The following is a 12,147-nucleotide window of genomic DNA, read 5'->3' as shown; positions in this document are numbered from 1 at the left end:
AATGATGTACACTGTAATCAGTTCTTGAGGGATATGAACATGACAGCATTCTCAATTCACTGCTAAAGCCACAAACTTGGCTTTCAGATACATAACAAAAGCAGTATGTAATAAGCCATAATATCATGGCTTCTGGTGGCCTTTTCTTGGTGCTATGCACTGAGTCTGGTAAAATTATGAAGCAATTTATCTTGAATCCCTTACTGTGGCTGAAAAAAACCTCATTACTCCTCATTTCTGACAGCTAAGAGCATGCACATCAAGAATTACTCACGTTCGTCTTGTCATGCTGTCATAACTTGGCCCCACAGTTGGTTTTTCTAGTGAAAATCTAATGCCTGACACATTAAAATCCCAGTAAAAGAAAATATGAAGAGTAACAGCTAAAGTCTTATAACACAATACTGTCAGCAAATCCTGAGAGATATTCTTACAGCAGTAAGTCCCTACAGTATTCAGTGATTTCAGCCTTTCGCTTTTCTGATGAAGAGGTCAACTACAGGTGTAATTGATGCTATTTTTCTAGTAGCTGTTGGTGTGTAGTCTGTGGGAATCCAACACAACACCAAAGCTTAATTCACAAAGACTAGAAACAGATCAACTAACTATATAAAGTTTGCCAGGGTTGGATTCAAACTGCAAATATATATTGCTCATCATTTCACAAACTGCTCGGTTGTTTCTTTTTTTTTAATGACTTCTTATAACTAAGTAGATTACAATCTGAAATGGATTTTTCCAAAATTTCTTTGCAGAAAAGGAGTCTGGATAAGAAGCAGGTTTAATGATTAGGAGGGTTAAAGCACACACCTGACAAGCATCCATTAAAAAACTGTTTTGGTGGTATGGGTGACTGGATCCTTACCTAGTTTCTTCCACAGCATAATTTGCTGATAAAACTAGCCCTAAAAATGCTTTATGGAAAATAATTTAGTATTCAACTGACATTAAATGAAAGTCTTAATACTAAAGCATTGCTATATGATTTGATGCTTGGGAAAAAACCCACAACATTAAAGCGAAATGGAAACTGAGCAAGTTGATATTAAATGAGTTTAATGGCTTTTGCTACTCACATCCTTTTCAGTTCAGTAACAGCAATAGATTTTTACTCTTGGTAAAGGACATTAACAACCCATATGTAAGACCACACTTACTGCTAGGCGTAAAGACTGTGCCCTAGGGCCAGGGTGTTTTATCAGCAATTAAACTCATCACCCAAACAAACACAACTAACTTAGAAAGTATTCACAGGCAAAAGCCTTGGATGCTAGCTAAGTTGCAGTAGTAGGCCAGTACTACCATGCTAAAGTCTTAAAGAGCTATAGGCAATTATGTCCTGCGTTTAAACAGAAGTGCAGCAATCCTACTGTATGAAGCACATGGGGATAAAAGAAGAAAAAAACCACCAGCAACTACCACCACTGTTTATAAAACCTTCTTATTTCTTTTGTGATAACTGACAGTGTACTTGACAGAAGATTTATATTTTTACCCTACATACCATGTACAAATGTTGGATGCTTGTGAAATGAAGACAATACATATATATGCTATAAAACTGCTAGCAGCTGTTTTCATCCTTCTGAATGGTATCAATTTCTAACTGCACGTCACTCCTGGAAACTTTCCAGTTGATTTACACAACCAAAAAAGCACCACAAGAATTATACCAGTTCATTGACACAGAAAACTAAGTTGACATATCTCTCTTGCATCACTTCCATTTTAAGGCATGGTCAGCTAAGCATTTTTCTGAAAGCTGTTTGGCCAGACAGGTCTCGAACACACCTCCAGGGATGGGGATCCCTGAGCTTTTACAAGCAACACACTGTCATGCTTCATTACAGGCACAACTGAGAAAGCTTTCGTAATGCCAGTTCAAGCGTGCTACCCTTGCCCCACATGGCACAGGCATGGAGGTGACTCCCTTCCTCTCTACCTTATTCAGGCATAACTTTACCCCTAAATTTTCCTTGCTTTAGACTAAGCAAAACCAGTTCTTTTCTTTCCTGACCATTCTCCCCATTCTCTCCTGAACTCACTTCAGCTCCTCCAATTTTAGTTTTTCTTAAGTGCAGTGCTTAAACCAGCCATATTATATTTTCTGAGACCTTAGCAGCGAAGAGAAGTATGGGAAAATTACTTTACATGAAGGCTAGAGTTCTGTTACTGCTACATATGACAGTGTATTATTTTGATACTATATTGCTGACTCATATTTGCCTTCAAATTCACTGCAAATCCAAGAATCTTTCTCAAAGTCATTAACTGCCCAACTCAGGGAGAGGAATTCTAAGGAACGTCCAGCACTTGTCCCCTCAATCATTGTCCAGTTTCTTTTGACCATATTCCCAAGACCATTTTGAATTCTAATCTGTCCCTACAGTTTGCAGTCCTTCCCAATTTCACATAATATGCAAATTTAATAATCTATATTCTTCCTTCACCCATGCATTAATGAATATACTGAGCAAAACCAGATCCTGGATAAATCTTTGCAGATTTATGCAAAATACCCTCCCATTCTGATAGTGAACCACAAACAACTAGTCTCTGTCTAGTTTCCTAACAATTTCTGCATTCTACCTATGGTATATATTGATGTACATACAGACTAGGGAACAAGAAGCAGGAGAGCAGTGCCATGGAAAGGGACCTGTGGGTCCTGGTGAATGGCAAGCTGAATACAAGTCACGGTGTGCCCTGGCAGCCAGGAGGTCCAACCGTGTCCTGGAGTGCATGAGGCAAGGCATTGCCAGCCAGTCAAGGGAGGTGATTGTCCTGCTCTGCACTGATGCAGCCTCACCTTGAATATTTGGTGCAGTTTTGGGCACCACAGTACAAGAAAGATATAAAGCTATTAGGGACTGTTCCAATGGGTACAACAAAGATGGTGAAAGGCCTTGAGGGGAAGCCATATGAAGAGCAGCTGAGGTCATTTGGTCTGTTCAGCCTGGAAAAGAGGAGACTGAGAGGATACCTCATAAGGTCAACAGCTTCCTCACAAGGGGAAGCAGAGGGGCAGGCACTGATCTCTTCTCTCTGGTGACCAGTGACAGGATCAGAGGTAATGGCATGAAGCTGTGTCAGGGAAGGTTTAGGTTAGATATTAGGAAAAGGTTCTTCACCCAGAGGGTTGTGGGCACTGGAACAGGCTTCCCAGGGGAGTGGTCATGGCACCAAGCCCAACAGAATTCAAGAAGTGTTTGGACAATGCTCTCAGACACAAGGTGTGATTTTTGGGGTTGTCCTAGTGGGTCCCTTCCAATTCAGGATATTCTGCGATTCTATATTCATCATGACCATATTCCACAAGTCAATTTACCTCAATATTAAATGAGACAAGACCAAAATTTCACTAAAATACATTTTGACAGCAATTTATCTATTTTTTTCACTTTGATAATTTACTAACTCAAAGTTAAACTCAGATGCAGTAACTGATCAACAGTTTTCCATCTCTGCTGAGTATCACTGTTCACTGGCAAATAAGAAAGCAACATATTTTTTCCACTTTATATACAAAAAGTATATATGATGTTAGAATTGATTCAAGGATAAAGACCAAAGTTTTCTGAATTGACTTGCATCCGAAGGGTTTCACCTGGAAACATGTTTTAAAAAATCAGATTTCAGAGATGTCTACACATTCAAAATAATATACCACAGTCTGGCACAAAAAAAATGAGACAGCAAGCAGTAAATGTTTTTTCCTGGGTTCTTAATAATTCAAATCACTCACCCTATAAACTCACTAGGTGGCACTGCACATCAAGCTGCAACGACGTCTGCATGATCAGAAATTTTAGAATGGCTTAATAAAATACACCCACAACCACATAGTATGTGCACATATTTGTGGCCTCACATAATTATTTCTTACAATAAAGCTGTTGGAAACTCCTATCTGAAGCGAGGATGATCTGTTTGTCAACACTATTTGCAGTTTCAGGAACTAAGTAAAGCAAGACCTAGTAAAAGCTACTTTAAGTCTATGCCTATTAAATTCTAAGTCATACATCTTTATGTAGGAATCAGAATGCAACCATGAGGCAAATTACTCATACAAATAAGAATCATAAACAAGAAGTATCTGAAGAATCCGTTAATACAATAATACATTAGAAACTCTGTAGCTGTGATAAGTATTTTAGAAATACTGCCTTGTAAAGTTGTCTTGGGCTTAAATCCATAGCCAGTTAGCATGATACTTAGGCAATTGATTTACACACATACACTATCCAATACGAGAATTTCAGTAAATCTTTTGCCATGTTTGAAAATGATACTTACTTAAGGCCATAACAGGAGAATTATGAACAATATATTCATCTCCACAAGGAATAAAATAGAAAACTGAAATAAAGTCAAGTCCTTTGTCAGTGAGACGAGAAACATTCCTGTTTGATTTGGAAGAGTTTCTGCTCTCTGTGATAAAGTATTTGTAAAATGGCTATTATGTACCTTAAGAATAAATCATTTTATTTGCGTAACTTGTGCACAAAGACAATTCCTTAGATATGGACAAAGTTCAAGAACCAGAGGCAGTATGGGCACAAGTCTGTTCAGATCCCTTGACCCTGATGAGGGAGCTCTGCTGTTTCTAGTACCTGAGTACTTTGTAACGTGTTCTACCATAGATATAGCATAGGTAAAACCAGATTCTGATGCACAGAGCAACTTTAAAGGGAAGGAAGGAGTTAAGCATGCGAGTGGTGCTCACCTGCTAGGGGGCAATAGGAAAAGCAGAATCATACCATCAGAACACACTTAGCAAGGAGTGTGATGAATGCCAGCACTTCCAAACAATTTGAACGACCAGTAACGTGTTCTACCATAGATATAGCATAGGTAAAACCAGATTCTGATGCACAGAGCAACTTTAAAGGGAAGGAAGGAGTTAAGCATGCGAGTGGTGCTCACCTGCTAGGGGGCAATAGGAAAAGCAGAATCATACCATCAGAACACACTTAGCAAGGAGTGTGATGAATGCCAGCACTTCCAAACAATTTGAACGACCAGAAGGCTGCTAAATAAACTGGCCTCTCTTTCTGGCACCATCTCTGAGTAATACTTGCATAAAGGAATGCAATATAATCTGTAATTGATGCAACATCTTCTATTTTAACCAAATTCACTCAAGCAAAGTTCCTGAAGGCATTTAATCTGAACTGTCAGCCAGAAATTACCTTGGCCTTATTCTGCCTTTGTTTCAGTTTTACTCCTAAATTCCCTTACAGAATATAGCCAGAACAGATGTCACTAAATGTTAGAAAACCATTTGGGAGAAAGTAGTTACCTACTTGTTAACATGACTCCTCCATTATTACACAATCCCCTCCCAGTACTTACTTCTCAAAAAGACAAAGACATACACACTCTTAACTGAATAGCAAGCAGATTTATGTGTATTTTTCTCTCTAACAAACAAAAAGCCAAATGTTATATTTGGCAGGAAAAAAAAGAGTTTTTACTGAGTTTGCAAAATTTAAATCACAAACTGAGCATCAAAAAGTTAAGCCACCAAAAAGCAGAAGCCATGCTTCAACACATGGCCATAGATACTCAGCAGCTACTTTGTCCAGGCTAACCATAGGGGGTTTTAAAAATTTTTGAAACTTCAGGTTAAAAATTAGCTCCTTTTTGCTTTCACTATGCAGAATCTTTTTGTTCCCATTTTAAAAGGACATTTAATAAAAATAAATAAAAATACATTGCCAGTATTTGCTGGGCAATGGCTAATCTCACTTGGATACATCCTTTAAGTTAAATATTCAAGAGACAAGAGATATCCAAATTAATTTCCAATGACAATTTCTTCTAAGAAGTAGGCTAACACATTATCATTTCATTACAAGACTACAAACATGAGTCTGGCCCAAAGCCCACAAATGTGAATGGAAAATCTCGCACTAACTTCAAAGGACTTGGGATCAGTCCCTATTATAACTACATGAACAACATTCCATTTTGGGATATTCAGCTACATAGCAGTGGTTAATAAAGTCAATATGTGTTTTTAGTGGTTGGAACGTTTTTCAGGAGAGAGTTATACTGGGATGGGGGAAGCAAATAGATTCATCTGCCTAATAGGCGATTAAAAAAATAAAAACAATAAACAATTCAGAAGGGCATATAGCCCCCAGGCTCTCCAGGTATCAAAAAAACTGGAAGAAGTCCCATCTTGTGCCACACTAATCTAACAGGAAAAACCTCACCATACTAAAATTTTTCGAGGTCTCCAGCTGTAAAGTTAATTTTACTGCAATCTTTTACAAAGCATTTAGAGATGAGCATGCTCAGCTGGCAGGCACTCACTGCCACGGAAGTTTGCCAGCGCTGTGCATTGGGAATGGATGGCTGCACTTCCTGCGGGCTCCTGCCTTTGGCAGCAGGAGGAAGCTTTGCAGTGACTGTTTGCATCACTCCCCATCCATGACAATGGATGCTGTCACCTCCTAATGAGAACCAAAGACTGCATTCATAAAGGATGAGCAACATGTTTCTTGAATTATACCTCTTGGTCAAAGGGTTATTTGAAAATATATGCTGCTTATATACTTAACAGAACTCATTCAGAGCAGACACAATTTCTGAATAATAAAGTGGGTTATCTTAATTATATGAAACAATCATTACATGAAAGAAAAAAAGGCAAAACCCAATTTTCATTTCTTTAAGGAAATTTCTGTATGGGCCTCCTTTCACATCAAGTAACCTGCAGATGTGCGTATCTTCAGTCCCGTTTCCATTATTTCCAAAATATCATTCTTACCCTTTTTTTCTGAATTCAAGTATTTCACAAAGAGCAAAGGAAATTGGCTAATGGACTATACAAGAATAAACTATTAAACTGGCTGTGTAAAGTAAGGAAACAAAAACAATGAGAAAAATATTTTCCTCTCTAGTCACTGCTTGTTTCTTGAACCAATGAAAGACATAACATTTCCAGCAAATTGTGAATTTTAAGTTGATAGAACTGACTGAAGTAATAAACTGCATTTCCTTCTTGGTAGCCATTTGAAGTAACTACAAAATATTACATCGTGGTAACTGCACAAATTAATCTGGATAGAAAAAACATAATGCATTCTAACAATGTTCAAATAACAAAAGAGCAAATATTAAATTCACTGTTATTTGAACTACTACATGAGAAACTAATCTAATTCATAAATTTTAAATGCAAAATTTATTTTATGCTAACCAAAATCTACATTTGAAATTTACATTATCTCAGTATCAAGTTGCAGTTGCCAATTAACAGAGGACCTGATAACATAAAAAAAAAAGTCAGAGAGATAACTAGATGCAAGGAATAGGCTATGCAGACAGTAAATCCAACTCAAGTTTTCCATTTCTTAAAGACCATTAATAATGGAGCTAAATCACAAGTTAAGCTGCTACAGTCAGAGAAACAACAGCACTATTGCCAAATCTTTTGAAAAAATAAAAAGGCTGATGATCTAAATGCAGAGAACCTTTTTTTTCATTACCACTATGTTCAATAAACTTCTAAGTTACAGAAATAAAGATGTGACAAAGCTAATATTCAGCACTCAGGTAATATTTCCTGCAAAGTGACATGCAAAATAAAACAAAAATATCATTATCAAATCAAAAAATATACTTGTGACACTACAGAAAAGCAGTATCTTAATCCAGTATACTTACATTATTGCATTCTCCCAGGAAATATAGTGCAAATCCATCAGCTTTTGTAGCTGCCAAAGCAATAATAAAAGAAATAATTGTACTCACAGCAGTAAATTGAACTTACACAACATCTCTGAGGTGAAACCACAGATTCAATTCCACTTAGGACAAACATCTAAAATTCTAAAGTTTAAGGTCTATTTCTGTTTCCCTTGAAATTTTCCAGACTCTACAAAGTTAGAGGTACCACACAATTCTTGTTTTCTCCATTGACATTTACTACATTCTACAAGATAATCAGAAACAACTTCTTTATATATCTTATTCTTACTCCAAGGCCTAACATATGCAAACTCAAATTAACTCATATGATAGCATAGAAGTAACGTAAAAACTTGTATTTACAATACAATTTCCACGAGTAAAATAAATACCATTTGTAGATGATAAGCTATATTTGTCCCTGCCTTAAGAAAGAAAATAATGTGAAAACAAAGAATTGCAAATATTGCCATTAAAGCATGTTTCCAAACAGTTTCTATTTTCTGCACCTACCCCATATTAAAAACACTGACACACACCAGAAAGTTTCTACTTGCCAGATTTCTGCCAGATTCAGATTCTTGTATGAAACAGGATAAAGTCAACTTCTTTAAACTCTCAAAAGTCTAAAGTCAACTCACAATCATAATTTACTGCTCAAATGAAAACTCTCAAAATGAGAAGACGATCTCGCAGACAATGTTTTTCACCCTGCTTTACATAACAGACCTTGAGCATGTTTCTATCTTTCCAACAGTTCATAAACAATCTAACCAGTAAAAGAACATATCTGATACCTGCTTTTTTATGAATGAACACACAAATCCATTCAGTACATTTCAGGGGAGAAATTGTACTTGTGTGCAATCAAATCAATTGACTTTCTTAATTTCTTTGACAACAGGGAAAAAGTCCCAGTGAGTAGTTACTTGCTTACTGTCACCTGTGCAACAACAGTAAGCGTTCAGGGCATGGTAATTTGCATTCAGATTTTAAATCCTTCAGCTGTAGTATGTAAGTATATTGAGCTACAAGGCAAATGAGTACTCTAAAGGAAATATATGTAAAAAAACCTCATCTGTTCTACAAAAGGGGAAAAAATTGTAAAACATAAGCACTGTCTTGTCAATTCTCACTTGCTGTGTTAAAAAAATTCAATCTGATCTTGAAGTGAGTTGGACATCAACATCTAAATAATAATTTAAGCAAAATCAGTAAACAGAAGTTTTTAAAACATCATACAGATAAATCAGAACTATTACTCATCATTACAAAATGATGAAGTAGCAGGGATGGTTAAATCTTTCTAAAGAGCTGACTGAAAGCTATACTGAACAAAGCTACTGTGATACTTCCTACTGAAGTCTGAGTACATCCACTCTGGCTAAAAAGAAGCCCAATTACATTTATATTGTTATCGAGATTTGTTTGTTTTATTTATAACTTTTGATCATGTGTAGTGTTTTTTTACCACAAAAGCTTCTTACAACAGATCAAAAAAAAAATCTTTTAACAACTGAGTTTAATTTGAGCTCACACAGAAGATACATGTTCTTTCAGTAGCATTCCAGTTTTGTTTCAAAAGGAGTTTAACTATGCAGTGATATTACCTACAGATTTTATTTTTACTACCTTCAATACTGACATTGCAACACCATCACAACCAGAATCATCTATTCTTTGGTTCGTTTAACAGAAAACTCTAATTTTGCAATTGGATATGCAACTGTCTCCAAAGATGAAATTCACTTAAGTGCCATCAGAGATTCACTGAGGGACAGAAGGTGAAGTAAGTTCATACTGAGACAACATCCAATGAGAACACTGTTTTCCCTCAATACCTGTCTTTATTAATTAAACCACGTAAGAAATGTGCTGTGCACTGATGCTAAGTAACAGCTCAGAGACATTTGATTCTCTTTCTTACCTATTTTAATGATGCTGCTCAGTTCATACAGAAGCAGTTGGTTATCTCCTCCTGTATCCAGGCGCTGTTCTATGTAGCTGTTCAATTCATACACTACACCTTGCATATTCGTATCCTGGTACTATGAAAGCAAAGATGAAAAGAATATTTTAAAATAACTCAGATGTATTTTGCAGGTTTTAAACATATAAATTCATTAATTTAATACCCCATATGTTGAGATTTCAATATTGAGTCAATCAGAACTGTCCTAATCCAGCTGCCTGAAGAACAAGGTCACTGCTAAGCAAGAGGCACAACAGTCTACTCTATGCTCCATTAGACATTTGTTCAAAGCGTACTGAGAACATCACTAAGCAATTAATAACTGCATAAACTGGGCCAGGGTCACGGACAATGTCTCAAGAAGAAACTGAGAAATACGACAATTATAAAATAAGTAACCTTCAACTCCTTCCTTTTAAGCTCCTAGTCCACCATGAAAGGAAGAAAGCAGCTGCCTTGGCTAGTATCTTCCACCTCAAATTTATGAGCCAAATGACAGAATTGTGCCAAGCAGCAGAGCTTTTAGGTGGCAGCTTGGGGAGCTCAACCTTACAAATACAGCAACAATTAACATCATCAAAGCGAAGGACAAAAATCACACAAGTCAAAATTATGCTAGCCACTGTGGCCTCATAGGCATTTGTTCCAATGATGAAGGCAGACACAAATCAAATCTGTTGGCAGAATACAAATCAGTTAGGATATTCAGATGGGAGCCATGGGGTGCCGCTTGCTGGTAAAATGAAACAGCATGACATGGTTAAAATCTCTTAGGAAAGGAGATGCAGACTCCCTTCAGGGGCCCAGCTGCATTTGTTTATCCATTTCCCGAGTTCTGATACCAAGTCCTGAAGGGCTGATAAAACTGGCAGTAAATGTGTATGTGTAGCATGACAGCATCACGAACAATAATTTCACAGAATGCAATACTTGGCAGTAAGTAAAGATTCATTACCCTGCACAAAACTGGTAATGTGGTAACTGAAGAAAGTAATATGGTCAATTACTTATTGAACTCCATGATGCAGTAAATTATGTTGCTTAAACTAAAAATGAAGCTGGTGATATTTAGACAAATTAATGTTGCTTGAAAGACTAAGACTTAATCTCCTGCTCATTCATACTTCAGAGCCAAATTTAATATAGACCAGACTAATATAGCTACTGTGGAAAATGCCACAAATGTTGAGCGTACCACGGTCTACCCACCACTCCCATGTTTATGTGCATATATGTAACTCTGCAACTTCCCTCTGTAAGTTTGGGTAAACATGTGCATGTGGCACTTACTGGTAGATTAAGCATGTAACTTACACAGTATATTCTATTATATAACTTTTATTCCCAATATTACTTTCATGCATTTCTACAACACTACGTCATGAATATAGAGCATACAACCATATACATATATTTAGGATACATTTTTGATGCTTCATCTCAAAAAAAAATCCAAACAAATGGCCAACAAAAAACGCATGTGCTTGCTGGATAATATCCATTCCCAACTCCTTTAAACTAACCAGATCTTAATTTTGACTATAAAATGGCCCCTGAAAACATACAATCTTTGCCATGACCCTGTCTTAATCTATTAATCTATTGCTCCATATGGACATATTAGAACATTTGAGACCTAGTGTCCAAAATATTCTCAATGTATAACAAATCTGACACATAATAATTCTTTCTATAAAATGATGTGATGATAATAAATTTTGACAGCACTGTAAGGTCGCACTGCATAAATGTATAAACTGCTGCAAGACTTGAGTTTACAATACAGCATGCCATCACCAATATTAGCACCGTATGGCAGCTGGCAAGCTTCCACTGACTGCCCTCTGTGTGTCCCACATCTACTACTGTATGATTATTCAAAGGGAGAAAATGATAGCATAATTTCATGAAAGTGGAGGTTTCTTACTTACGATGTAGCCATATAACAGTAAAATGGTGAACAAGAGTCTATACTATTCATATGTATTAACCCATATCTGCAAATGTATGTGTAGCCACATACCCTAAAGCAACAACAGCTAATCAAGCACGCATGTACAAAGCCTTTATCATGTGGAAAAATGCCTTCTCAGAACTTGGAAATGAACACATATCTCTTCGCCTGTGATGCACAGTCAGGATCTAAATCAAATCTTCAAAGGTTACAGCTAATACGTTAAGTGAACGCATCATCAAAACGAGCCCATTGGCATAACAGCCGTGGCAGGGTAACTATTTACCCCGTAATCAAGCAGCAGTTCTGCTTGCATAGTAATTACATAATAAGCTATGTGCCCTTTATCCTCACCTCTGCAACATATGCTCGCAAACGTTTAGTAAGCAAGGCAAATTATTGCATGCATCCATGTTACTAAAAAGATAGTAGATGTACAATACATGCAGTTGTTACATGGCAGATTTCTATTACTGACAATCTGTGGATCAGCAACTGGCCAGATGAATACAATTTGTCC

At 36.8% G+C, this 12,147-nt stretch overlaps 1 protein-coding gene across 1 annotated transcript in view; it reads right to left on the bottom strand.

Moving 5' to 3' along the window:
• The window catches only part of PDE10A (phosphodiesterase 10A), a gene marked incomplete at its 5' end in the record, with an annotated part of 58,016 nt that extends 48,267 nt beyond the window's left edge, over positions 1-9,749 (bottom strand). The window contains 2 exons of the mRNA XM_009085232.1: positions 7,678-7,727; positions 9,629-9,749. Coding sequence (XP_009083480.1) covers positions 7,678-7,727; positions 9,629-9,749 — 171 coding nt within the window. The remainder of the gene's footprint in view (positions 1-7,677; positions 7,728-9,628) is intronic.
• Between the last annotated feature and the right edge of the window lie 2,398 nt (positions 9,750-12,147).

The sequence above is a fragment of the Acanthisitta chloris genome, unplaced genomic scaffold (genome assembly GCF_000695815.1).
Source record: "Acanthisitta chloris isolate BGI_N310 unplaced genomic scaffold, ASM69581v1 scaffold11302, whole genome shotgun sequence".
Taxonomy (NCBI): domain Eukaryota; kingdom Metazoa; phylum Chordata; class Aves; order Passeriformes; family Acanthisittidae; genus Acanthisitta; species Acanthisitta chloris.
This window is presented reverse-complemented; position numbering and strand designations above follow the sequence as displayed.